This window comes from Bos indicus, chromosome 13, assembly GCF_029378745.1.
Source record: "Bos indicus isolate NIAB-ARS_2022 breed Sahiwal x Tharparkar chromosome 13, NIAB-ARS_B.indTharparkar_mat_pri_1.0, whole genome shotgun sequence".
Taxonomy (NCBI): domain Eukaryota; kingdom Metazoa; phylum Chordata; class Mammalia; order Artiodactyla; family Bovidae; genus Bos; species Bos indicus.
Genome location: NC_091772.1, coordinates 36,841,964 through 36,869,808, shown reverse-complemented (window position 1 = coordinate 36,869,808; position 27,845 = coordinate 36,841,964). Strand labels below are relative to the sequence as shown.

The 27,845-nt window shown below is 41.3% G+C and overlaps 1 protein-coding gene and 1 long non-coding RNA gene across 2 annotated transcripts in view; one reads left to right on the top strand and one right to left on the bottom strand.

Annotated features, from left to right (window-relative positions):
• Nucleotides 1-27,845, top strand: part of LOC139186481 (uncharacterized) — an 84,515-nt gene that overhangs the window by 5,976 nt on the left and 50,694 nt on the right. The gene's annotated exons all lie outside the window — the stretch shown is intronic.
• ODAD2 (outer dynein arm docking complex subunit 2) overlaps nucleotides 212-27,845 on the bottom strand; it is a 225,922-nt gene continuing 198,288 nt past the window's right edge. The window contains exons 19-20 of the mRNA XM_070800977.1: nucleotides 1,298-1,365; nucleotides 212-351 (exon numbers count right to left, since the gene is read on the bottom strand). Of these exons, the coding sequence (XP_070657078.1) occupies nucleotides 327-351; nucleotides 1,298-1,365 (93 nt within the window). The 3' untranslated portion in view covers nucleotides 212-326. The remainder of the gene's footprint in view (nucleotides 352-1,297; nucleotides 1,366-27,845) is intronic.

The window sequence follows — 27,845 nt, the reverse complement described above, 5'->3', positions numbered from 1 at the left end:
TTTTTTCTTGCATAAATACTTATAGAATGTGAATTAACAGCCCCCCCCCCCCCCACAAAACAGCAAGTCAAGAAGAGGACCTTTGATAGGATCACAAACTAGGCAAGTTCACTTGGACAAAAATGCAAAAATTTTATCACTGCAATTTAAAAAAATTACCTACATACAAGTGCAGAAAATACTTGTAATAAGCAGTGAGCAGAGCTGAGATCTGGGTGAGTTCATGTCTTCTTCTACGTCACAGAGCTTGAGACAGGACTGGAAGTAACTCTGGAGCCCTAACTGAGGCTTCATCTTTTCTCTTGCTTCCAGAATATTTTCTGTCTTTACTGCATGGGTCCTGAGGGGAACCTGGAGAACATTTTGTCTTCAACATGTGCATTGAAATATGAGAATTTCTTGCAGAAGTTCTAGCTTAAAAATCAATTTGTCTTCACATCAAAAAGTGGCCATTTTAATAAATATCGTGAAGACTTTTCATCATAAGCAAGGATGACTCTCCATATTTGGAACCTAAAATGGACTTAAGGCACTCAATAGGTCTTTAAGATTTACTTACAATATGTACTCCATGGCTGTATCAAGTTTTTGGTTCACTCCACCCCCTCTATCCACCCTCCCTGCTTTCACTTTCAGCTTCCTTGTTTTCATCTCTGGGTAGAATCTTTCTTAAACAATTTATTGGATGATTTACATGGTTGATTTACAGTGGTGTGTTAGTTTCTGCTGTACAGCAAACTGTGTAGAATATCTGAATAAGTTCACCAAAGGAAACCTTGTGAACAAAACTGATATGTGCAACTTCTGCTTACCATGTTGAAAAAGAAATTTTGTTTGCCCTTCTTTTTAATTGCTCTTTGTTAAGGAGGGCTGGGGCACGGGTGTGGGAGTGCCCTGAATGGGCACGGATGTAGGAGTGGCCTGAATCTGCCAATCGGAAAACAACCTCTAAAATGGGGGAGCCAGTGCAAGATGAAAAGAACCTGGAGCCTTGGATGGACCACCTGAGTTAGAGCTCCCTGGCCTGGGCTCAGCATACTATGTCTGTAAAAGGCCAGATAATAAATGCTCTTAGGCTTTGTAGGTCATAACCTCTCTGTTCTATTTTGCCATTTGTAGTGCAAAAAGTAGCAGTAGATAATACTAGACTGTGAATGAGTTGTGGGTCAGTGTTCCTGTAAAAGTTTATTTAATGGACACTGAAGATTGAATTGTATAAAGTTGTCATGTGCCACGAAATATGCTACCTTTCTTTTTTTTTCCCCCAGCCATTTAAAGATGTGGAAACTACTCTTACCTTAGACAGCAAACTAGATTTGACCCCAGGTCTGGCTTCCCTTGTAGCTCAGTTGGTAAGGAATCTGCCTGCAATGCAAGAGACCAGAGTTTGAAGATCCTCTGGAAAAGGAAATGGCAACCCACTTCAGTATTCTTGCCTGGAGAATCCCATAGACAGAGAAGCCTGGCTGGCTACAGTCCATGGGGTCCTAAGAATCAGACCCAACTTAGCACTGACTAAACCACCACCATGTTTGTTCCCCTTGCCCCTTTCTCCCCCCACTACCACCTAGGCTACTGAGCTCTGGACTCTACTGGGAGACAAATTTCCTCTTCTTTAAATTGCTATGTTTTGAGGGTTCTGGCTAAAGGAACTTAGCCAGTACCCTATGTAATGCACTCCTGTGCAAAGATGATCTTAGTTACTTTGAGTGAGCTTGGAGGTGTGCTTTTTGCGTGGCTAGAAGCTGCCACAAACAAGAACTGGAATGGAGATGGAGTGACAAATTGCTTTCTCTTCTCTTCTCCTATGAACAGGCTGTGTGTTTAGAGAATCAGTCTAATTACTTGCACAAAAGTTTTGAGGCCATGTACATTTTAAATTTTAAGCGTCTTTTAAGGTATTGATATTTGATTTTTGATGTTTGTTTTTTGTAGTCATGTAAAATAGTGATTAGTTGATAAGAATGACTATTTCTGGCTTAGCCCTCCCCTACCAAAAAAGTCCCACAAAATTTGAACTGTTTTTTCATTGTTTTCTTTTTTAGTAATCAACAGTCAATATTTATGGGGCACCTGTATGCAAAATCCTGCCAACAAATGCATTAAATTTACTTTAAAAGACATGATCCTTGCCTAGCTTTCAGACCTGTTAAAAAAAACACAGGGAGACATACCTACCTCATCTAAAAAGTTTTCGAGTGTCTGATATAAAGATTGCTTGAATCCAGTAATCTGCAAATCATCTGTGGAAACACATGAGGGACCTTGAAGATGATAGAAGGGCCATTTGGTGTGTCTGCTAAAAATTTTGTAACCATATTACAGACAGTCCTTCCCAAAAACATGCAAAAAGAGATCATTATTTCAGAAATTTGAGCCTGATTGAAAAACAGCATCTTGACCTCTTACATCAGACTTTTTCTAGGTTTATGCCCCAAACCTCTGGGTTTCAGGAGAGAATTTTAGGGCTTCTGTATGAAGCAATAACCAAAACAGTAAGAACAAATAAATATACAGAAGTTAGTGCACCATCTTTCTTCCTTCCCATGTCCAGGCCTCTTTGAACCTTCCTCCACTTTTACACTTTTAGGAAAAGTGTTGAAGGGAGGGAGAGAGAGGTTGCAGGGGAGAAATTATAACTGTGGCCCATATGTCTGGGCCACAGAGCCACAGGAAGGCAGCTGCACCTTGGACTGTGTTTGTGGCCCTGAGTAATTCTCTGTCTCTTTGTTTTGGTGTTCACTGACCTTCGTGAAGTGGGCTTTGATGTTGTTAGTTGCTAAGTCATGTCCGACTCTCTTGGGACCCCAAGCACTGTAACCTGCCAGGCTCCTCTGTCCACGAGATTTCCCCAGGCGAGAATACTAGAGTGGGTTGCCATTTCCTTCTCCAGGGGATGTTCTCGATTTAGGGATCAAACTGGCATCTCTTGCATGGACTGGGGGATTCTTTACCACTGAGCCAGCAGGGAACCCCTTTGATGTTGTAGGCTATCACAATACTGCTCAGAAGGGAGCTTGGGCTGGGAGAAAGGGAAAAGGAAAAAAGATGTTAGGCCAATTAATTATTCTGTTTAAGTGACCTAAAGTCTAGGATAAGGGGAGCCTTACAATAGACAAATAGCCCAGATTTTTTTTCTTGGACCTGCAGTAGTGGTCTGCTCAAAACATATGACCTCATTTTTAATAACTTGGATGGACATGGAGGGTATTATAATAAGTGAAATAGGTCAGACAGAGAAACTGTCCGATGTCATATGTGGTGTCTAAAATATAAAACAAAGGAATGAATAACAAATTGGAAATAGACTCACAGATGACACTAAACAGAGAATGAGCTAGTGGTTACCAGTGGGGAGAGGGCAGGTAAAGGGGTGAGACAGGGTAGAGTATTAAAAGAAGTACAAATTACTATGTATAAAATAAATAAGATATAAGGATATATTGTACAGCACATGGAATATAGCTAACATAATAACTTTAGATGGAGCATTATCTATAAAAATATTGAATCATCATGTTGTATACCTGAACCTAATATAATATTGTAAATCTACTACACTATAATTCTTGAAAAGACATATGTCCTAATACTACTCCTTCAGATCTTTTAAATGGGGGCATAACTAAGAATATTTTTTTTGCCCTTACTACATGAGATGGTTGGATAGCATCACCGACTCAATGGACATGAATTTGATCAAACTCCAGGAGATAGTGAAGGACAGGGAAACCTGGTGTGCTGCAGTCCTTGGGGTCGCAAAGAGTCGGACACAACTCTTCGACTGAACAACAGTAACGCATGCTCCCACACTCTTCTAGGAACCCAACCCATATAATTCTCACAGCCATCCTTTGGGGAAAGTACCCATTAGTATCCATCTTGTAGAAGAGGGGTAGAAGTGCCCTACGTCCCTAGTTGGTAACTGGTGGAGTCAGGATTTGAGTGGAATCAGGCAGACACCAGAGCTTGTTTGCTGAGTCGCCCAGCTCAGACTAACTGCTTATTTGAAGGTCCATAGGCAGGACAGAGAAAAAGAGCTGTGAACGCTTGCTGGATAATCGTAGGCACAGCTAACTGTGTGGTTGCACATCTTCTGGCTCCTCACTGAACCGCATGGCATTTGAGGCCACTGTGTTCTTTTTCCCTTCTGTCCGTGGCCTTTCTCCTGGGTGGGGAGAATGTGGACTCTCAGTGTTACCTGGATATGACATCCCATGGCTCAGACATGGCGATGAAAAGGCTGTAGGTCACGTCAGTCTGCCTGTGTGAGCTCACTCAAAAGTCAGTGACTTCTGCATCTTCTGCGGGTTCTCTAAATCCAGAGAGGATCCTTCCCATTTGGGTATTGAAGTGGTTCAGCAATTAAAAACAGCATGCTTTAGCACAATCACAGCAGGCTGGAACACTGTCTGTTATAGGAGTGGGCACAGCACAGTTGAAAGTGGCATATCTTGAGTGCGGTTAAAGCCCAGCAGCTTTGATTAAGAGGCTTTGGTTAAGATGGTCCTTACAACTTCCTAACCCTCAGCTTGCTGTTTTGTCTCTGTTATGTTTTGTTTTGTCTTGTTTTCCTTTGTCAGGCCTGCCTCTAACATTTGCAGAGCCCACGGCAAAAGTACAAATGAACGCCCACAGGCCGTATGTCTAAATATTTAAAAGTTATAAAATCAGCTAAAACACAGTTAAATAAAATATGTTCCATCCTTCTACCTTGACAAATATACCATCATGGTAAAAAGTGGAAAACTAAGTAAAGTTATGGCTTTTGTTGGGAAAATATCGAAGACAAGTAAGCGTAATTGTTATTGCATATGTCTGGGTGTTTTGTTGTTGGGCTGGAAATGTTTAGATGAGTGATGAAATGAAAGAAAAATAATTCATAATTTACTATCTATCTCATTGAATTGATTTTTTTGTCTGCATTTCAGTAAAAATCACTGTATCGTTATAATCAATATTCTATAATTTGTGTCCTGAAGGGTTGCAAATACACTGTAATTCTACTAAAAGTGTCCAAAAATTTGAATATATGTTTATCAAGAATGTGTATTAATATAAATATGGGAAAATTTAAGTTAAATTTATTTAATACATATTACTTATAATATGCTATTTTTTATGCTAAAATACTCAAATTATACATTCAAATAGAAAAGAAAAATTATAACTAATGAATATAAGACTTTTATAAAAAGATGAAATTTAATTTTATTTTTAAATTTTTTTTATTTATTTTATTTTATTTTATTTATTTAATTATTTTATTTAATTTTTGGAAAACAAATTTGAACTATTTTAAGCAAATAGAAGTATTTGCTATGCTAATGTAGCTGGTTTTCAAGGTAAAGTATTGGTATTCGATTTCATGAATTACTTGTGTGGATTTATAGAGTTACCAACCTGGTAGTGATATGAATTGACAGTAGAATGTTCTGCTGCCAGGGGCAACTATTGCAAGGATTTGCTAAACGTTCAAAACCTGCAGAGCCGTGTATTGAAGAAGCAAGAAAACAGTGCCAGGCCTGCTGGGAAATGATACTGCATGAGGGAAGGCCTTTGTGGGGTCTGCCAGGTTGATTCATTTGTCTTTTCTGCCTGCTCTTGAGGCAGTGTTCACCTCCAGTGTTCTGAGCAGCATAGCCCAAACCTTTACAACGTTTCGATGTAAACACCTTCTATTTTGAGGACACACAGCAAACCCATTTCCATGGGTCCTGAATGGAGTTAGTCACAAGAGCAGATGTTGAATTTTAAAGTTTCACTGTATCCTTGTTGAGTCCTGACTCCCAAATGACAGAGATATCGTTATGTTCTTTAATTTCCCTCTGCGTGTGTGTGTGTGTGTGTGTGCGCGCGCGGGCGCGCGCGCGTGCGTGTGATGCTGCTGCTGCTGCTGCTAAGTCGCTTCAGTCGTGTCCGACTCTGTGCCACCCCATAGACTGCAGCCCACCAGGTTCCCCGTCCCTGGGATTCTCCAGGCAAGAACACTGGAGTGGGTTGCCATTTCCTTCTCCAATGCATGAAGTGAAAAGTGAAAGTGAAGTCGCTCAGTCATGTCCGACTCTTAGCGACCCCATGGACTGCAGCCCACCAGGCTCCTCTGTCCATGGGATTTTCCAGGCAAGAGTACTGGAGTGGGGTGCCATTGCCTTCTCCATTGCATGAAAGTGAAAAGTGAAAGTGAAGTCGCTCAGTCATGTCCGACTCTTAGCGACCCCATGGACTGCAGCCCACCAGGCTCCTCTGTCCATGGGACTCTCCAGGCAAGAGTACTGGAGTGGGGTGCCATTGCGTGTGATGCAGGGCCTTTCAAAGAAAGGCTCAGGGCAGTGGCCCTTTGCCTCGGTCTAAAAGTGGTACCGTTTGGGGAAATGTTTTAAAATTTGTGTTATTTGTTTACTTACATTTTACCTATTTTTTTTTTTTTTTCAAGTTTTAAACTTGGACCCTCAGCTGCAACAAAATGAAATCACACTTGTGGGAGTCTTTCCATGAGTTTGTCCTCTGATGATCCTGCAATGGTTAATACAGGCCACCACTTCTAAAACTGCAGAAAGCAGTCATTTTTTAAAACTATTTATTTATTTATTTATTTTGGGTTGCTCTGGGTCTCCATTGCTGCTCTCAGGCTTTCTGTAGTTGCAGTGATCGGGGCTACTCTTCATTGCAGTGCATGCACTCTCACTGCTGTGGGCTGTCTTGTTGCAGGGCACAGGCTCTAGGCACACAGGCTTCAGTAGCTGCCACACTCGGGCTCAGTATTTGTGGCACACGGGCTTACTTTCCGCAACATGTGGAATCTTCCCAGACCAGGGATCGAACCCGTGCCCCCTGCATTGGCAGACGGATTCTCATCTACTGTACCCTAGGGAAGTTCAGAGTCATTTTTAAAGCCCTTCTGGGGGCCACATAGATTTTCAACAGGGTGGATTATTCCAGAATCATCCTTTAGGAAGTAATGTCTTCACTGGGGGTCAGAAGTTTATACACTGGGGAGAGGTCAGTTTTGCAGTCTTTCCTTCAACTTTCAACAAGGCTAGCAAGGAGACAGCTGATGATGGTCATTGCCTATGGCACATGGCTGCCACACACAGGCACTTGTGGTCTCCATAGGAGGCTTTTTTTATTTCCTTCAGTACCTTATATATATATATATATATATATAGCCCATGAACTACCTTTCGTAGGGGTGCTTGTTAAAAAGGCAGTTTCTAGATCTCAACTATACATGCCCAAGTGAGGTTTTCTGAGCTTAGGGTCTAGAGTGATACTGACACAGATGCTTTTCAAACCAGGTTTTGAGAAAAATTCATCTAGATTAATGAACCTTACACTTTTTAATTATACACCCTATCATTAAAATATTTTGAGCAAGTGGATCTGATATATAGTCAATTATTTACACACTATATATATGGACATTATGCTAATATATCATGTAAATAGTAAAACATACAAAATTTTCTAAAAGGCAAAAATGATATAAACAATATTTTGAAATAGTTTTGTTTTATCTCTCGATGATACAAAAATACTTTTTGTTCCCATCAAAATGTCACTGTTAATGGATAAATAATTATTGATATGATAAATAGGCTATTTTTAGTGAAAACTATATAGTTTGAATTGCTTTATATATATTTTTAAAAATCTAGATTTAATAATGATTTAAAGATTGGGACTCAAGTTCAGGTTAATTAGAGACTTGTTTTTAATGCCATCTTTAACAGAGATACTTCAAGACAAGCTAGGTTCATGCAGAAGAGGTGAATTTCTGACTGTATTTGCTACCTGTTTTCAGTCCTATCCACAAATTATATAAATGGTTTGGCTGAAGTCATGCTTATAAGTGTTCTTTGAGATCTGTCAGTTCTTATCAATTTGTCGTAAAGTGTTACATTTTTATTTTCAAAAAATTGACTTTAATAATTTGCTGAAACTTTTTGAGAGGTTTTAAAATAGATTTGAAAATTCTGTTTCCAAGTTTTTAAAATGTGATGAGTTTCTGTTGGCAATACAGTCATTTCCAGGAATAAAATCACACCACGAAGGGGACATTTTTAATCACATGCATTTTAGAAAGCAGTTACTTTTGCAATTGTTGTGAAATGTCATCTTTACCTGAAGGGGGCAGATGAAGAGTGTTTTATGGTTTTCATTTTTAAATAACTGTAGATTCTCATGGAAATCACATCCTGGAGAAGGGGAACAAATTACTATGGTTTAGGCTGAAGTTGAAGAGGTACTGGGCTTCCCTGGTGGCTCAGATGGTAAAGAATCTGCCTGCAATGCAGGAGACCTGGGTTTGATCCCTGGGTTGGGAAGATCCCCTGGAAGAGGGCATGGCAACCCACTCTGGTATTCTTGCCTGGAGAATCCCATGGACAGAGGAGCCTGGTGGGCAACAGTCCAGGGGGTTACAAAGAATCAGACACCACTGAGCACTGACTGAGGAGATACTAAGGAAACAGTGAAAATCACGACACTGCCAAGGAATGGGCAAAGGCTAAATAAGGAGAGGCCTGTAATTTATGCCCAAGGCTGTTGTTTCTATCTTCTGAGAACAGAGCAGTCATAAATGGCAGTCATGGACATCCCAGTTCACTGTGGAAGGGCTCGTGGCCCCAGCGGATGGACGATGGAATCCTCGCTGTGAGATAGAATAGCAACAGGTATGGGAGCTGACTGTAACAGAGCCCTTGGGTGCAGGCATTGTTCTGGGGCTTCCACGTGTAGCACTTCATTTAATACATCAACCTAATTAGAGATACCAAGGGAACATTTCATGCAAAGATGGGCTCGATAAAGGACAGAAATGATAGGGACCTAACAGAAGCAGAAGATATTAAGAAGAGGTGGCAAGAATACACAGAAGAACTGTACAAAAAAGATCTTCACAACCAAGATAATCACGATGGTGTGATCACTCATCTAGAGCCGGACATCCTGGAATGTGAAGTCAAGTGGGCCTTAAAAAGCATCTCTACGAACAAAGCTAGTGGAGGTGATGGAATTCCAGTTGAACTCTTTCAAATCCTGAAAGATGATGCTGTGAAAGAGCTGCAATCAATATGCCAGCAAATTTGGAAAACTCAGCAGTGGCCACAGGACTGGAAAAGGTCAGTTTTCATTCCAATCCCAAAGAAAGGCAATGCCAAAGAATGCTCAAATTACCGCACAATTGCACTCATCTCACATGCTAGTCAAGTAATGCTCAAAATTCTCCAAGCCAGGCTTCAGCTATACATGAACCATGAACTTGCAGATATTCAAGCTGGTTTTAGAACAGGCAGAGAAACCAGAGATCAAATTGCCAACATCCACTGGATCATCGAAAAAGCAAGAGAGTTCTAGAAAAACATCTATTTCTGCTTTATTGACTATGCCAAAGCCTTTGACTGTGTGGATCACACTAAACTGTGGAAAATTTTGAAAGAGATGGGAATACCAGACCACCTGACCTGCCTCTTGAGAAATCTATATGCAGGTTAGGAACCAACAGTTAGAACTGGACATGGAATAACAGACTGGTTTCAAATAGGAAAAAGAGTACATCAAGGCTGTATATTGTCACCATGCTTATTTAACTTATATGCAAAGTACATCATGAGAAGCTCTGGACTGGATAAAGCACAAGCTGGAATCCAGATTGCTGGGAGAAATATCAATAACCTCAGATATGCAGATGACACCACCTTTATGGCAGAAAGTGAAGAAGAACTAAAGAGCCCCTTGATGAAAGTGAAAGAGGAGAGTGAAAAAGTTGGCTTAAAACTCAACATTCAGAAAACGAAGATCATGGCATCTGGTCCCATCACTTCATGGGAAATAGATGGGGAAACAGTGGAAACAGTGTCAGACTTTATTTTTTTGGGCTCCGAAATCACTGCAGATGGTGACTGCAGCCATGAAATTAAAAGATGCTTACTCCTTGGAAGGAAAGTTATGACCAACCTAGATAGCATATTCAAAAGCAGAGACATTACTTTGCCAACAAAGGTCCGTCTAGTCAAGGCTATGGTTTTTCCAGTAGTCATGTATGGATGTGAGAGTTGGACTGTGAAGAAAGCTGAGCACCGAAGAATTGATGCTTTTGAACTGTGGTGTTGGAGAAGACTCTTGGGAGTCCCTTGGACTGCAAGGAGATCCAACCAGTCCATTCTAAAGGAGATCAGCCCTGGGTGTTCTTTGGAAGGACTGATGCTAAAGCTGAAACTCCAGTACTTTGGCCACCTCATGCGAAGAGTTGACTCATTGGAAAAGACTCTGATGCTGGGAGGGATTGAGGGCAGGAGGAGAAGGGGATGACAGAGGATGAGATGGCTGGATGGCATCACCGACTCGATGGACGTGAGTCTGAGTGAACTCTGGGAGTTGGTGATGGATAGGGAGGCCTGGCATGCTGCGATTCATGGGGTCCTAAAGAGTCGGATACGACTGAGCGACTGAACTGAAGTGAAGTACAGTCCAAGTGCCAGCCTTTTTATGGGTGAGGACCCTTAGCGTAGGGTATTACAGCTGGTTAGTAATGGAGTCAGGAGTCAGCATGTCTGGGGACACAAGAAGTCACAGTGTTGTCAGGGCCTGGACCTACTCAGTAGGACTCAACTCTGCCTTCCCAGTCAGATGGAGGAGGCACTTGAGGACACCTGGGGTCTGAATGCTCCACACTCAGAACCCAAAGTTCCCTCTTGCAGAAGCTGCCCTCTGCGGTCTTAAATCTAGAGAGCAAAGACTGAAATATCTGAGATTATCAGCTGATCTTGTGGGGCATGGATTTCCTGAGGTCTGCAGGCACAGAAACCTAGTCCAGTATTCCTGCCTGGAGAATCTCAAGGACAGAGAAGTCTGGCAGGCTACAGTTCATGGGGTCTCAAAGAGGTGGACTTGACTGAAGTGACTTAGCATGCATGCATGCATGCAGACTTCTTGGCAAGAATTTTCTGTCTGGCTGTTTTGGACATCATTAACTTCAAAATGTGTTTTTTTAATTTTGGTGACATATACAGACGTAATATTAGTGGCTGGGGCATTTTCTTGGACTGTTGTAAGTATTAGTTTATGTTTTCTTGGAACGCTTCCTCCAAAAGTGTCAATGTATAAGCAACCATTCTGTTCCAGATGTTGTGTTAGATTCTTGAGATTCAGAGGTTTCAAAGATCCGTCACTTACTCTCAGGAAAATGACAGTCTAGAGAGAACCAGTTAAGTAGGTGTGTAGTTCATATACTATGTTGAGATTGTTTATAGGGACAAGTGGCTGTTCACAGGACTCCCAGGTGGTTCAGTGGTTAGGAATCTGCCTGCCAATGCAGGGGACACAGGTTTGATCACTGGTCTGGGAAGATTCCACGTGCCATGGGACAACTTGGCCCACAAGCCACAACTACTGAAGCCCATGTGCCCTAGAGCCAGTGCCCCACAACAAGAGAAGCCACAGCAGTGAGAACCTCGAGCACTATACCTAAAGAAAGCCTGTGCACAGCAACGAGGACCCAGCACAGCCAAAATAAAAATAATAAATTTTTTTAAATGACTGTGCACAGATGGGAAGACAGACAAGGCTTGCAGAAGGAATGGTCTGTGGCTGCTGGGTGGAGTGGTGGCCTTTTTCCATTTGTTCGTCACAGAACCTGAAAATGGATGTCACCTGTTCCTCTTTTCACTCCCCACTTCCCTTCCCATTTCCTCTGCACAAATTTCCTCCCATCCGTACTTCTATGTTTGTCTTCTTTTCATTAAAATAGAATTCCTTTACCATCAGAAGATATATTATTAGCAGTAAACAAGAAGGAGAAGAGCAAATCTTCACCAATACTTTTTTCCTGGGATTAAAAGTTCTCTGTTTAAAGGAATTTAATTTTATTGCAGTAATAGTGCCAGGTACCAGAAAGGTCTGAAACTTTAGGCTCATTGAATCAAGGCATGCCCAGCTTCAGCATGTGCTTTTGTTTTTTTAATAAACAAATATGTGTTATTGTTACAAAAGCTGTATATGGTCCTTGAGAAAGACAAAAAATAAGATAAAAATAAGAAAATAAAAGCACTGAATTCCTACCACTGGAGATTATCTTTAATATAATTTTGGTTACATTTTCAGGTACCATGTGTGTGTATGTATTAAGATGAAATAATACTTTGCAAGTTGTTTCATATCCTGATTCTCTAGCTTAATGAACTTTACCTTTATAATTCAAAACTTCTGTTTGTCTAATAGTCTATCCACATGTAAATTTCCTCTATTTTACCCAAAATACCCTTTAGACCTAGATTGCCCAAATTTGAGTCTACTTCAGGCCCACATGTTGAATAAAGTTGTTACACCCCTTAGTTTTCTTCTAATGTAGAATCATCTCTAATTTTTTTTCCATTATACACTTGATCCCAGACCAAGGATCCCAGAAGAATGATTCACCTTCATTTGTCTGGGTGCCTTCAGGGGCAGTCAGTGAACTTCCCCCATTCCCTCTATTTTCTTACAGTGAAAATCAGGTCTAAAACTCTGCTGGATGCATGTTAAACACTCTGACTAGAATACTCTGCAGCCAATGGTTTGCACTTTGTTGTGTGCCACATCAGGAGACACGACATCTGATGGTTCCCCATTCATGGGGCTAAATGTGACCACTGCATTAGGTGATGAAAATCTGATCCCTCCAAAAATGTACGCTTACATTTATTGTGTGGCTGGGAGGAAATCTCTGTGGTGTTACTTCGGCACCCTGTGAAAGTCAGATTCCCTGCAAACCATGGCACTTCATGCTTTTAACACTAGTTGACGGTTCTTGCCCTGGGTCAATAATTTCATTAGGGAATGATAACAATTAAAATCTAATTCAGGGGTTTCCTTGGTGGCTCAGTGATAAAAAATCTGCCTGCCAATGAAGGAGACAGCGGTTTGATCCCTGGTCCAGGAAGATCCCACATGTTGAGGAGCAACTAAGCCTGTGTGCCATAACCATTGAGCCCATGCTCTAGGGCCCAGGAACCACATCTACTGAGTTGCAACTACCAAAGCCCGCTCACCACAACTACAGAGTAGCCCCAGCTCAGTGCAACTAGAGACAAGCCCTCACAGCAACAAAGACCTAGCACAGCCCAAAATAAATAAAATTATTTAAAAAAATCTAATTCAATCCTTCTTTTTCTCTTAATAGATAGCATGCTGCTGCTGCTGCTGCTAAGTCGCTTCAGTCGTGTCCGACTGTGTGTGACCCCATAGACTGCAGCCCACCAGGCTCCCCGTCCCTGGGATTCTCCAGGCAAGAACACTGGAGTGGGTTGCCATTTCCTTCTCCAATGCATGAAAGTGAAAAGTGAAAGTGAAGTCGCTCAGTCATGTCTGACTCTTAGCGACCCCATGGACTGCAGCCCACCAGGCTCCTCCGTCCATGGGATATACTTCTGTAAAATAAAGCTATCTCTCATCACATGAAGTTTTTTGGTGGGGAGAAGTTACTATGAAATACAGTCTTACTGGAAATGCAGGATAGAAATGTACTTTTTCCCATTAGATACATATTATCAGAGGAACTCACCACATGCTCAGTTGGCCAGTCATGTCTGACTTTTTGTGAATCTATGGACTGTAGCCCACCAGGCTCCTCTGTCCATGGGATTCTCCAGGCATGAATACTGGAGTGGGTTTCCATGCCCTCCTCCAGGGGATCTTCCTGACCAGGGATCAAACCTGCATCTCTTATGTCTCTTGTATTGGCAGGTGGATTCTTTACCACTGCACCACCTCGGAAGCCCATTGTCAAAGGAAAGAGATGACCTAATAACTACTTCAAGATGATGACATATAAGTGGGAGGCTGCTTTCTCTCTCTCTCTTTTTTTTTTTTTTTGGAAAATTATTATCTATTCATGGATGTTCAGTGATTCAATCAGTGCCCCTACATTGCTGCAACATTTTTGGTCCAAGAAGTTGTTAAGTTGAATAATTCAGTATCAGTTGTCTTACTATTTAGTGTTATTCAGGTACAGCTCAATCTACAATTTTATGAACATTTTGAAAAAATTAGATTAACCAGACAGTAAAAATCACTTTCATTACACGGGATGGGTCACTCATCCCAGAAAATGTCCCCCACCAGGTGTGGTGCCTGATGTTCAATTTGTCAACATCACATGATTAAAATGAATTTACTCTTGTAAAATGGGTTTACTGAGACTTGAAGGGAAATATCATTTCAACTACTGTTCACCTGTATGCAGTGCAGAGAAGATGTTTCTATTTGAGGTGGCACTAGTGGTAAAGAATCCATCTGCCAATGCAGGAGAAGCAGGAATTATGGGTTCAGCCCTTGGGTCAGAAGATCCCTTGGAGTAGGATATGGCACCCCACTCCAGTATTCTTGCATGGAAAATTCCAAGGGCAGAGGAGTCTGGTGGGCTACAGTCCCCAGGGTTGCCAAGAGTCGGACACGACTGAGTGACCGAAAACCACACCACCATGGCTATTGAACTTTATACTTTATCCTTTTTTAAAAAATGAGTTGCTAAATGACTTAACTGCACAGTTCATTACATAGCACATCCATTGAAAAGAGATTTATATTTGGTTATTATTCTCCCCTCTAAAATGACTTTAAACCCATATGAAAACGATAATGGTAAACATGTGTGAACATGCACACACACACACACACACACACACACACACACACTGATAGGTGTTTTGCTAAATTGTAGAGTGACCAGTTGTCTCAGTTTTATAACTAACGTTATGAGTCGCAGTAAGCACTCCAGTCCCAGGCAAAATGGGATGGTTAGTCACCCAAAATTTGTTAGATAAGTAAATTTGTCAGCCTGGCATTCAAGCAACAGATCTCTGATGTATTGTCCTAGTCTTGACTCAGATGTTAAACAAAGCCTTTAATTCAGAAACAAACTTATATGTCGAACTGGCAGGAAAATAACTTTTAAGTACATTTGAATTGTTAGAAATATCAAGAATGCACTAAAAGGGTCTAAAACTGCCAGTATAAAAGAGTCCAAGTATCTCACTACTTTCAAAGAGTTAATATAGTTGCCAATATTTTGAATATTTCAGCCAAAGCTTAGAAAATGGAATGGTGTAAGGAACAATGTGCTTGAGTTGATTTTCACTATGGAATTTTATTTATAATAAGTACTATTTCTAGAGAGACTAGTCATTGAAGGTTAGGTTGAAAGGGACCTTGAGAAGAGATAATGTTTATCTTCCCATGTCTAGTCAAGGCCACAGTTAGACCATAATGGAATTCTGTCCAGTGTATTTTTAAATATCCTCAAAGAGGGAAATATTCTATTACTAATTTCATATCTTACCTAAAAGTTCTCACACTTTATGGAAGACCAATCTTTTTTTTTCTGGATGATGCTAGTAATTGTGAACCACAGGGGAGCATTCTTTGACAAAAGTTTAAAGATTATTTTTTCATTTCCTTTCAGTATTTTAATTCTGAAAGATTTTAAGTTTTTTCAAAGTTTGTATTTTCAAAACTTTAGTTACATTTGTGGCTCTCTGAATTCTTGGAGCATAGATTTGGGTGCCAACAAAGGTCTGTCTACTCAAGGCTATGGTTTTTCCAGTGGTCATGTATGGATTTGAAAGTTGGACTGTGAAGAAGGCTGAGCGTGGAAGAATTGATGCTTTTGAACTGTGGTGTTGGAGAAGACTCTTGAGAGTCCCTTGGACTGCAAGGAGATCCAACCAGTCCATTCTGAAGGAGATCAGCCCTGGGATTTCTTTGGAAGGACTGTTGCTAAAACTGAAACTCCAGTACTTTGGCCACCTCATGCGAAGAGTTGACTCATTGGAAAAGACTCTGATGCTGGGAGGGATTGGGGGCAGGAGGAGAAGGGGATGACAGAGATGAGATGGCTGGATGGCATCACCGACTCGATGGATATGAATTTAAATGAACTCCAGGAGTTGGTGATGGACAGGGAGGCCTGGTGTGCTTCAATTCATGGGGTCGCAAAGAGTCGGACATGACTGAGCAACTGAACTGAACTGAACCAAGCAGGGCTGCAAGCAAAGGTTTTTCTTTGGAAGAAAACAATTTCTACTTTGTAATATAGGTTTTTATAGTTAAATTATAGTGCTCATGAAACTGACATTTTTGTAATGGAGAAAGTATTATATAAAAACCTATTGTTGAAAACCATCAGTAATTTCACATATCAAGGAATAAAACTATTTAACTCGTCAGAGTTTAATAGATTTTGTAGGATCTACAAATGGTTCTACATGTATGACATCTGATTCTTAGGATTTATCACTAAAATCTCATTCTTCATCTCAGGACCAGAGATGAGCCTAATCCTGATGCTTTCTAGTAAAAAAAAAAAAAAAAAGTGCTTTGAGCACATAAAAGGGAAAGACTATGATGCTATGAGACATACATTTTAATTTTAGTCCTCTTTCTGGTTTCCAGATATTTGACCTGAGTTATTGCATTTGATGGGTTGTTTAGGGATTCAGTTCAGTTCAGTCGCTCAGTCGTGTCTGACTCTTTGCAGCACACCAGGCTTCCCTGTCCATCACCAACTCCTGGAGTTCACTCAAACTCATGTCCATTGAGTGGGTAATGCCATCCAGCCATCTCATCCTCTGTCATCCCCTTTTCCTCCTGCCCCCAATCCCTCCCAGCATCAGAATCTTTTCCAATGAGTCAACTCTTCGCATGAGGTGGCCAAAGTACTGGAGTTTCAGCTTTAGCATCAGTCCTTCCAAAGAACACCCAGGGCTGATCTCCTTTAGAATGGACTGGTTGAATCTCCTTGCAGTCCAAGGGACTCTCAAGAGTCTTATCCAACACCACAGTTCAAAAGCATCAATTCTTCCACGCTCAGCTTTCTTCACAGTCCAACTCTCACATCCATACATGACTGGAAAAACCATAGCCTTGACTAGACAGACCTTTGTTGGCAAAGTAATGTCTCTGCTTTTCAATATGCTATTAAAAGTATTTTATTTAGGTGGTTAGTATTTTGGAGATTCAAAGAGCTAACAGAAGTTAAGGGGTATTTTCCATTTGATGCTAGTACAGAAAAATTGAAAAACAGATTTCCCAGACTTTAACATGCAGGCAAATTCACATGAGGGGTCTTATTAAAATCCTTTCCAATACAAGGTAGTCCAGGCTCTATGCTACTAACAAGCTCCTAGATGGTGCTGATCCTCCAAGAACTACATTTTGAACATCAAGATTGTAAAGAATGTACCTACAGCCTAATTAGCCTTTCTCTTCTCAACCTAGAAAAACAAATAGCACCCAGTGAGATGATATCATTATCGAGATAGGTGGGGACATGGGTAGGGATGAGAAAAAAAAAAACCTTTATGCTATTATTGGTATAGCAAAATACTTGAATTTCTAATTAAAACTATTCATAAGCTCAGAGAAGGCAATGGCACCCCACTCCAGTACTCTTGCCTGGAAAATCCCATGGATGGAGGAGCCTGGTGGGCTGCAGTCCATGGGGTCACTAAGACTCGGACACGACTGAGTGACTTCACTTTCACTTTTCACTTTCATGCATTGGAGAAGGAAATGGCAACCCACTCCAGTGTTCTTGCCTGGAGAATCCCAGGGACAGGAGCCTGATGGGCTGCCGTCTATGGTATCGCACAGAGTCGGACACGACTGAAGCGACTTAGCAGCAGCAGCAGCATAATTAGTTTAATAAGTCCACTGATAAACTCATGAACAAAACTTGTAAAATTAAGAAAGCTATTTCTGTAGCACAGTGACTAGAATGTGGCTATAAATCTGAATGCTATATATAATGGCAGCTGTAATTGCTTGATGTTTTATTAATAGTTTGAATTTTTAATGCACACTTTGCAGCTAGAGTTACACTTATTTTACTTCCCTTTAATTAAATTTATTTTTCTCTATTTTGTATCAGGAAAATACCAAATAACTTTCTACAGAGAAACTTCATATACAGAAATTTGGTATTACAAATACCATAAACCAATTAAAATTTTATATTTTATACCCAAAGTTCACATTTAGATATTTTGAGCCATGTCTCAATAGCCTTATTTCATGTACTGCTTACTTGAATTCATGGTCACTTAATAATTCAGTGAAACATTTACTGAGCAGCTCTTTATTCATTAATTATACTTTTTAATTTTTGCCTGATCTGTTAGGATTGTTTGGTTGTGAGGGACAGAAGAATACCAAATCAAAATGGTTTCAACAAGGTCCTAGCTTACTTCTTATATCCACAAGTCCACCTGGCATTCCAAGATGTCAAGGATCTAGTAACCTTCTGTCTTGTTGCTTCCCAGTGCTTGGCTTTCAGGCCAGAGATTATTATCTGGGCCAAAATGGCTGCTGGAATTTCAACCATTACAACCACATCCCACGCAGAAGAAAAGGAGACAGAAGATGAAAATGCTTGCTTCTTGCACTCCCACAATACCTCTCTGTCTCCCATAGATGATGTGCCACATTTAGCTGCAAGGGAGGCTGGGAAATGTAGTCTTTATTCCAGGTGGCCATGTGCATATCTGCAAAGTGCAAGGTGCTGTTACTATGGGAGAAGGGATTGGCAAACTATGATTGGCTGGCTGAATCTGACCACTGTGTATTTTTGTAAATGACATTTGATTGGGACCTTACCATGCCCATTCATTTACACAACGCCTACTGTTGATTTCACAGTGCAGTGGTGGAGGTCAGCAGTTGAGAAAGCAATCACATGGGCCACAATGTCTAAGTATTTTCTCTCTGGCCTTCTAAAGAAAATTCTTGCTGATCCCTGCTATGAAAGAAAAGGAGGGACAACTTGAAGCCTCTGTTACATTTCTTAGGTGATTTCTCCCTCATGTCTCATCTTTAGCCAAGTTTCAGTCATTTATAAAATCCAGCAGCTTCTACAAAGTGCTAAGAAGTAGGGTCTGAGCAGGAGTTGCGCTTCCCATGGTATGTGCTATGCTAAGTCACTCAGTCATGTCCAACTCTTTGAAGCCCCATGAACTGTAGTCTGCTAGGCTCCTCTCTCTCTGGAATTTCCACAGGCAAGAATACCAGAGTGGGTTGCCATTTCCTCCTCTGGGGGATCTTCCCAACTCAGGGATTGAACCTGCATCTCTTGCATCTCCTGCATTGGCAGGCACGTCCCTTACCACAAGTGCCACTTACGAAGCCCCCCCCCATGGTACAGGATATCAGGAAAAACTTACCAAGATGTCCCTCCATATCACTGTCTTTTTCTTTATTTTATCAAGGTAAGATGTATAGTTGTTCCACATCTGGGTCTAGTCTTAAACTGATGCAAACAGAATCCACTTTAGCTAGTTTAACCCGGAAAGGTTATTACAGGATATTAGTTCAGTTCAGTGGCTCAGTCATGTCCGACTCTGCGACCCCATGGACTGCAGCATGCCAGGCTTCTCTATCCATCACCATTCCAGGACATTAAATGACATACAAAATCATTAAGACTTAAAACAAGGAGAAGGGATGTGCTAAATAATAAAGTCTGGGTCAATTTTTCAGAAATGACTCTTTACACCACAAGCAGGACCACCAAACAGGTTTCTGTCTTGTCCCTATCCAGGAGGGATTTTGGAGGTTTGCCCTGTGACCTCAGTTCTCTGATGGATCTAAGAAGAGTTGTTGATTCTGTTTGTTCAGACTTTTTTCTTTTGAGTGGCCAGGAGAGGTAGATGAGTTCCAAGCTCCTTGCATGCTGGGCTGGAAACTGAAAGCCTTCAAAACCTTTTACAAATAAACTGAATAAATCCTATAAGAATGGACAACTATTGGTTGCTTCACTACCCTTGTTTGCTCTATTGTCACAAATCTGAACTGTATTTTAATCAATCACAACATAATTGTACAGGAAGAGATGCACTGTCATTCCAGCAAAGGGTGCTTCTCAGACATGATGGTGATCACCTATGGTTGAATATTTTAGTACACCAGACTGTTTGCATGGTACAGATGCTAGGCTAAGTCACTTCAGTCATGTCCGACTCTGTGCGACCCCATAGATGGCAGCCCACCAGGCTCCCCCATCCCTGGGATTCTCCAGGCAAGAACACTGGAGTGGGTTGCCATTTCCTTCTCCAATGCAGGAAAGTGAAAAGTGAAAGTGAAGTGGCTTAGTCGTGTCTGACTCCTAGTGACCCCATGGGCTGCAGCTTACCAGGCTCTTCCATCCATGGGATTTTCCAGGCAAAAGTACTGGAGTGGGGTGCCATTGCATTGTACAGAAAGTCTATATAAGTTATATTACCCATTTTAGTTAGTAATTCCCTGAACGAAAAGCAATGTATTCTAAATGTATTGATTACAGTATAGCCTAAGCTACAAAAGGAGGAGAGCATGGCAACCCATGTCAGTATTCTTGCCTGGAGAATCCAGATGGACAGGGGAGGCTGGCGGGCTACAGTTCATGGGGTCGCAAAGAGTGGGACTTGAATGAGTGACTAAGCACACACAAGCTATGATAATAAATACTTCTTATGTAATAGAGGTATACTTCTCTCTCAAGGGAACTTTTGGGAGAAGATAGCTGACCAAGATGGACAGGCCAAAGTTAGTATAGAGACCTGGGCTCCTTATGTGTTGTGCCTGCTGCTGTGTTGTTCTATCTGCATGTTTGAAACTGGTTCAGCTCCTTGTCCAGAATTCAGCTTGCAAAAAGAGAAACTCTAGAGAGCAGGTGGTTTTCTTGATGATGCAGAGCTTGCACAATCACCTGTACTCCCTCCACTGACACAAACTTAGTCCAGTGGCCAACTAGCTCTGAGGGAGGCTGGGAAATGTAGTCTCAAGCTGTGTGGCTAGATGTCTGGAGGATGGACTGAGGGTCAATTCAGGATCTTCTCCAACACTATGTGACTCTGGGCCCATGCATGACATAGCCTTGCTTAGAAGTTTTAAAATGCATTTTGAAGTGTGACAAAACTACCTGTATTTATAGGTGATATCAACATTAGTAACTTTCTCTTCTTGAAAGTATGTTCAAATAAAAAATCTTACACAGAAAGCACTCTGGAAAATGCACTTTAGTGACTTTGCAGAGTTTTAAAGAATAATCAATATATAATCTTGATGCTGGCTGTTCACTTAGGAAATATTGCATATGATCAAAGTATAAAGTATGTGTGTGTGTATTGAGAGAGTGGCTTCAGATGAATCAGTTTTAACATGGTGTTCCATCTGAATAAATATATATTCCAGTGGCCCAAAGTAACTTAAAAGGAGTTTCAATATTTTATATGCATTTCTGCAGAAAGGTTAAGATCTATGTTATAACCCACAACTACTATTTTTAAAGTATTATCTCTCTTCCACGTTTCTCCATATTTGTTCCAGAGTCTCTCGAGCTCCCCCAGTTTTCCTAACATCCACTGTTTATGGTTTCTGTCTTCTATCTCCTGCCCTCACATCAAAGCTCCTTCTTATTTAGATCAATTTAGAGTTGAGTTTCTTTTTATAGTTTCATTTCTGCTTTGCTCATTACCTGGACTCTCCTCAAGAAGGAACCCAGGGCTGACCCAGAAAGCAAAAATCCTTTCCCTTTTCTTAATGCATCTCCCCTGTCTCCTAATTTCACATCACAAAGATGCCAAGAACTGGACTGGCAAAGAAAGGATGCCAAGATGGTGAAGGAAGGATAGAGTCTGCCCCAACAGAACAGGCAGGCTGTGAACGCTAACGCATTCAAATGTCTTGTTCCCATCACACATACATCATTTAGAGCTCTAGTGAGGATAATGTGGACTGCTATAACTCCAAAACAGATGGAAAAATCTCTCAGTTTAAAAATATTCACAAAGCTGGATTTATACAGATGTTCCACCTGAAGGCAGAACTGAACAAATTAAGGCTCACAGTGGACTATGAAACTCTAATCTATAAAGTGCAAAGGCAAGGGACGGGAACTAAAAGTTATCGAGCACTTACTCAAGTGTTGTGTTAAGCTCTTTAAACAACGTCAAGCCATCTAAAACCCCCATTAACCCTTCAGATCAGTGTTCTCAGCTTGGGGATCTACAGATCATATTCTTGATAGTCCACGAGTGGTGAGATTCTAAAAGGCTTGTGTATTTGCAACAAAAATAGTATTAAAATGCTTAACACGATGTAGTGTAAATGCCTGATGATAAGTTGAATGGAAGTCCCTGACACAGCTTTTGATTTCAGAAGCATCCGTTTCAAAGATGTCATCTCCTATAAATAGATCGCCAGCTGTGTGACAGTTAGTAACTAAACAACTTGATAAGGACCAGACCGACCTCCTTACCCATGAAGTTCCCCTTTTAGAAAGTCTGGGGTAATCTTGACAGCTGACTGCTGGAGGGATTCCACTTTTTCCTTCCTGCACCCTAATTCCCACCTTATTTTAAAATTTACCAATAAAGAGTAAACCCATAAAACCCTAGGCACCTACCCTCAGACTCCAGTAAAGGCAGAGTCCCAGGTCCACGCTCCCTCTCTCTCCACTGGTGACCTTGCTATGTGGTACCTGGGCGTGTTGTGTACCCACCAGAACCTGTGAGCAGTAATCCTTGTTATTCCAGTCCCCTGATGCTTGTGGCTGAGGTGCATCTTGTATTCATAATAAGTACGACAAGGGCTGGTCCAGCCATGGCATTGGCTTTCATTGGTCAAGGTCTGCGGGGCCGCACGCCAGGTTATATGGGCCCTGGTAAGAGCCTTCTGCATAGGGATAACATCACTGTCAACAGATGAGACTAATACAAAACCCATGAGCATATTCTGGATCGTCAGGAGAACTGATTTCATAATCAAATACTCATAACCTAGGAGTCAGACAGTATCTCAGTGTGCTACTTTAACTGAAGTAGACCAATGAGAAAGGCGCAAAGGCAGACCTAATAAATGACACGTGTGTGCCAAGCAGAGGCCGAAAGACTTCATATTTTGTGAAATGAATGGTGGCTTTGCAGGAGTTTAGATTCAAAAGATGGCTAGGAGATTCCCCTGGCATGTGGCAGTAGAGTCATCTTCTAAAGGACATCATCAGGGCAATGTCAGGTTAATAATTTTGTACAAACAAGACAATATCATCTGCTAATGTTGTTTCTTTTGAGTTTTGTTATTTTTATGAGTATTGTAACGAATTTACAAATTTGTGTTGATTTACATTGGTGTGGTAAGTTAGATTTTTCTTCCCAATTTTTCAGTCTTTCTCTATTAGATTATGATACAGCCAAACTTGTGTCCTGTGACTTTGCAGTACCTTCTACCAGAGAAGGCAGAATGTTATAGGTATCTGTGAAAACAGCAGCCTATATTATTTGGCAGTGAAAATTAGCAAAACTGTCACTTTCAATGACCTAAAGGCCAAAAAACAAAAAACGTACCTAATGAACTTAAAGCATTGGACAGGGAGGTTCTGAATCAGAATGTGGAGTATCTGGACAGGCTGAAATTCACTGCATTTGGAAAGGTCCAAGAAAGTGATGAGCTCAGAAAAGAATTGGCCAGTTTGTAGGCAAAGCTAAGAGGGAATGTGGAAGGCTAGAAATTCCAGCAGCTGTAGAGGTGATAAATAAAATCATTGTTCTGTTTCCAATCAGTAAAAGAGAAAATTGAAAAATGCCTTGTATTCGAAAGACCTACTAAAATAGCTTCAGGGAAACAACACAATCCAAGTATAACCCCAGTAAGAGAAACCTTAAGGCCATGTCTGACAGTACATACTTTTACCTGGACAAAAGGACTTTGAGAAAAGCAGCTAAGTGCTCTTGATGGATACCTGGATTAAGAAGAGCCACATCTGGCCCTGGGGAGAGCACAGGTTCTGATCTGATCTGGCTCTGGGGAGAGCACAGGTTCTGAGCCTGATTCCAAGATCATGGGATGAGGCTATGATGTGTTTTGAGGGGTGGGGAGAGTACTTTACATAAGAAGACAAAGTGAATAGTTACTCTGAGGGAGATTGGTGAATTGTTCTTGATTTCTTCTCTGTAGACTCACACTTTCATGCTTTTCACTGTGGGACTACACAGCCCCTCCAACACAGAACACGCAGAGTGTATTTCACTGGAGGCTGAACTTGGGTGAGATGTTAATGAATGTGACACAAGATAAGGCTTTAAAAATGTATGCATGACTTGGTTTGATCTTTGCTGTCCTGTGATAGATCAGAAGGCTTCCCTGACAGCTCAGTTTGTAAGGAACAGTGAAAACCAAACCAACTAAACAAACCCTAAAATCCATGCCCTGTGTCACCTCTGGTATCAGAGTGAAGACGCATGTGGGCGTGGGGAGCAGAATGAACCTACTTGTAACCTAGCGCTAATCCTTATTCAGTCCAGCGAAACTGAGCCAAACCCTGCTATGAACTGAAAAAAAAATTAATGTGTAAGTTGCTGAGATTTAGGGGCTGTCAGCTCTGCTGCACTATTTTAGTAGTTGTTGACTAACACAATTGGCATAAGCATAAGTATAAAAGAAATCATACCTAGTCTTCTATTTACACATCAGCAACATTACATTAGAAAACATTTTGAGTCAACACTAGAGTTCTTATTTTTTTCCTCTTATTTTTTTTTATTAAAATTTTTTTTTATTTTTAAGTGAAGGATGATTGCTTTACAATGTTGTGCTAGTTTCTGCTATACAACAGCATGAATCAGCCATAAGTACATACATGTCTGGGCTTCCCTAGTGGCTCAGAGGTAACTAATCTGTCTGCAATGCAGGAGATGAACCCACAGGTTTGATCCCTGGGTCAGAAGATCCCCTGGAGAAAAAAAAAAGCAACCCACTCCAGAATTCTTGGCTGGGAAATCCCATGGACAGAGAAACCTGGTCAGCTACAGTCTATGGGGTCACAAAGGGTCAGAAATGACTTAGTGACTAAACAACAAATACATATGTCCCCTCCTTCCTGAAGCTCCCTCCCACCTCCTACCCCATCCCCACCCTCTAGGTCATCACAGAGCGTAGGGTTCTATTTTTTAAAGGTCTCCATATATTAATCAAGTCTTAAAAACCCTTGAAGAGTCCTGATTAACCCCATTTCACGGATGAGGAAACTGAGGGCACTGAACGAGGCCACAGGGTCTGACTAGGGCCTGCCTGATCTTCATCATGAGTATTTTTCTACTACACACCTCACTGTCTCTTTTTATTGGTTTCAAGTAGCTTCTCTTTGGTTTGGGTGACTATTAAAGTGAAGTTTGACATAAGATCATACAGAGATCAAAGGAAAGAAAAAAAAAAAAAGTTTTCCAAAAGGAAAGACAGAAAGGACAAAGATAAACTGCCAAATTCATATGATGAAGCCTGGAGCAAACCTGGAGTTATCCAAACCCTGGGGCATATTTTCACCATCAGAGGATTGTGTCTCTTGTGTCTCTACTGTCAGCAGTTAAACAATGTTTTCAAAATACTTCAAAACCTGTGACTGTCCACCCGTCTGACTCAAACATCAAAGCATGCAGCCTGGGAAGGGCTGGACGCGGGGCGCGGGGAGTGAGGCCTGGACAGAGGGGTGTTCTGGAGATCAAAGGGCAGATTCCTAAACAAGCAGGTTCTTTTTACGCTCAAGAGAGATTTTCTTGCTTAAGTTTTTCCTCGTTGGAGCATAATTTGAGTAGTTTCAGATGTGAATCGCATCATGAAGGCGGGGGAGAAACCCCTTCAGAGGATTATTTTTTCCTGTGGCTTGGTGTTAACAGGTTCTTTTAAACGTGGAAGAAACTCATAAGCTCCTTGGGATCATTTTTCACAAACTGTCCGTTCGGAACCCTGTCGACAGTTGGGCGGTGATGAGAGTCTTTGCTTCCTTAAATCATTGCCTCCCTGCGTGAGGAGAGACCCTAAACACCTCGGATGTGTCAGCAGCCCAGCTCCGCCCTGTCTGTCTCGAGGGACCTGTGGTGACTACATGGGGAGGTGAGTTGATAACAAGAATGTGTTGTTTATAAGCATCGCTTCCTCAGGGAACGCTGGGGGAGTGCTCAGTGGTGAAAGGAAGGAAAGGGAAGACTCATAGGCAAAGGAGGACAATAAATCCTCTCCTCCAGCCATGGACGCCCAGTTTCCTTCACTTTTGAAACTCCTTCTTTCTTTCTGAAACATCTCAAAAGATGCCCACTTCTTTTTTTAAAAAAGATTTTTTTGTTGCAGACCATTTGTAAAGTCTTTATTGAGTTCATTACAATATTGTTTCTGTTTTAAGTTTGGGTATTTTTTTTTTTTTTTTGGCTCTAGGGCATGTGGGACCTTAGATCCCCAACCAGGGATGGAACCTGCACCCTCTGCATTGGAAGGCAAAGTCTTAACCACTGGACAGCCAGGGGAAGACCCACCCATTTCTCAATTTACCGATCATCTCTTGGGCAAAGGACTTCCCTCTTTCATAGGACACTCAGGGACACAGTTGCCCTGGAAACAGTTTTGAATCAGGACAGTCACTGCATGGATTGGGGGTGTCTCTTTCAAGAGCAAAAGCACTTTGGTTCAGGCTGGGGACGTGAAGTGAAAGTCGCTCAGTCGTGTCTGACTCTTTGCGTCCCCATGGACTATACAGTCCATGGAATTCTCCAGGCCAGGATACTGGAGTGGGTAGCCTTTCCCTTCTCCAGTGGATCTTCCCAACCCAGAAATTGAACCAGGGTCTCCTGTATTGCAGGTGGATTCTTTACCAACTGAGCTATGAAGGAAGTGAAGCTCCTTATAAAAGCTCCCTTCGTGGCCTCACTCACCATCCTGGGGAGGTCCCTTCAAAGTTTGGAGTTTCTCCCCTCAAGTCCCCAGTCCTGGCTCTTTGTCAGTGATGGCCTTGGGAGCAGAGAACAAGGAGAGGCTTCATTCTGCAACATCCTCAGGAAAATAACACTTCAGACTCTCAAACTGGCACTGACAAAAATCAAGGATTTTTTTTTTTTTTGGACAAAATTGACACTCCCATGGATAAGTTCACTATTGATTAATGGATTGATTGCTCTTTCCTTGACTGTAGATGCATATACCACTGCCTCTTTTGCGACCACCCCCCACCCCCACTCTTTTCTCTGAGTGCTAATTCAGTTCTTTGTGTCCTGGTAACAGACACAGACAAGGAGCATGGCTGCGGAGTTTCAGAAGGAGTGAGGTATCAACCATCTTCTCTGTAGTTTTTGCAAAAGACTTTCGTTAAAAACTATGTCACAAGGCTTCCCTGGTGGCTCAGTGATAAAGAATCCACCTGCCAATGCAGGAGACACCAGTTCAATCCCTGATCTGGGAAGATCCCACCTGCCTCGGAGCAACTAAGCCCATGTGCTGCAACTATTGAGCCTGTGATTTAGAGCCCAGGGCCCCACAACTACTGAAGCCTGTGTATCCGAGAGCCTGTGCTCTACAACCAGAGAAGCCACTGAAATGAGAAGCCCACACACCACAGCTCGAGAGCAGACCCACTCACTGCAACTGGAGAAAGCCCACACAGTGATGAAGAACCAGCACAGCCAAAAATAAATGAGAAATAAATAAATTTTTTTTTTAAAAACCACATCACATTGAGCTTCTAAGATGTTTGAAACAAACTGATATGGATATAAACACATATTTTGACAATTTTAAAACATATTTAAGTGAAATATCAAAATACTCTCAAATGCTTGAAAACATATGCCTAATTTTTTTTTTTATTGAATTAGACTTTTTCTCTGATCTAAAGTTAGATGCGAAATCATTAAAATAACTGTTAGATGCTTGATAAAATGTGGCGGACTAGGCGTAAATCTGAAATTAACACTAATGACATAGCTATGTCTTATGCGTGTATGGAGCTTCTTTCACAGCTTTTCTTTTTTAATAACCGAATTTAGCCTCTAGTTCCATAAGGATCTCACAGTTATAGT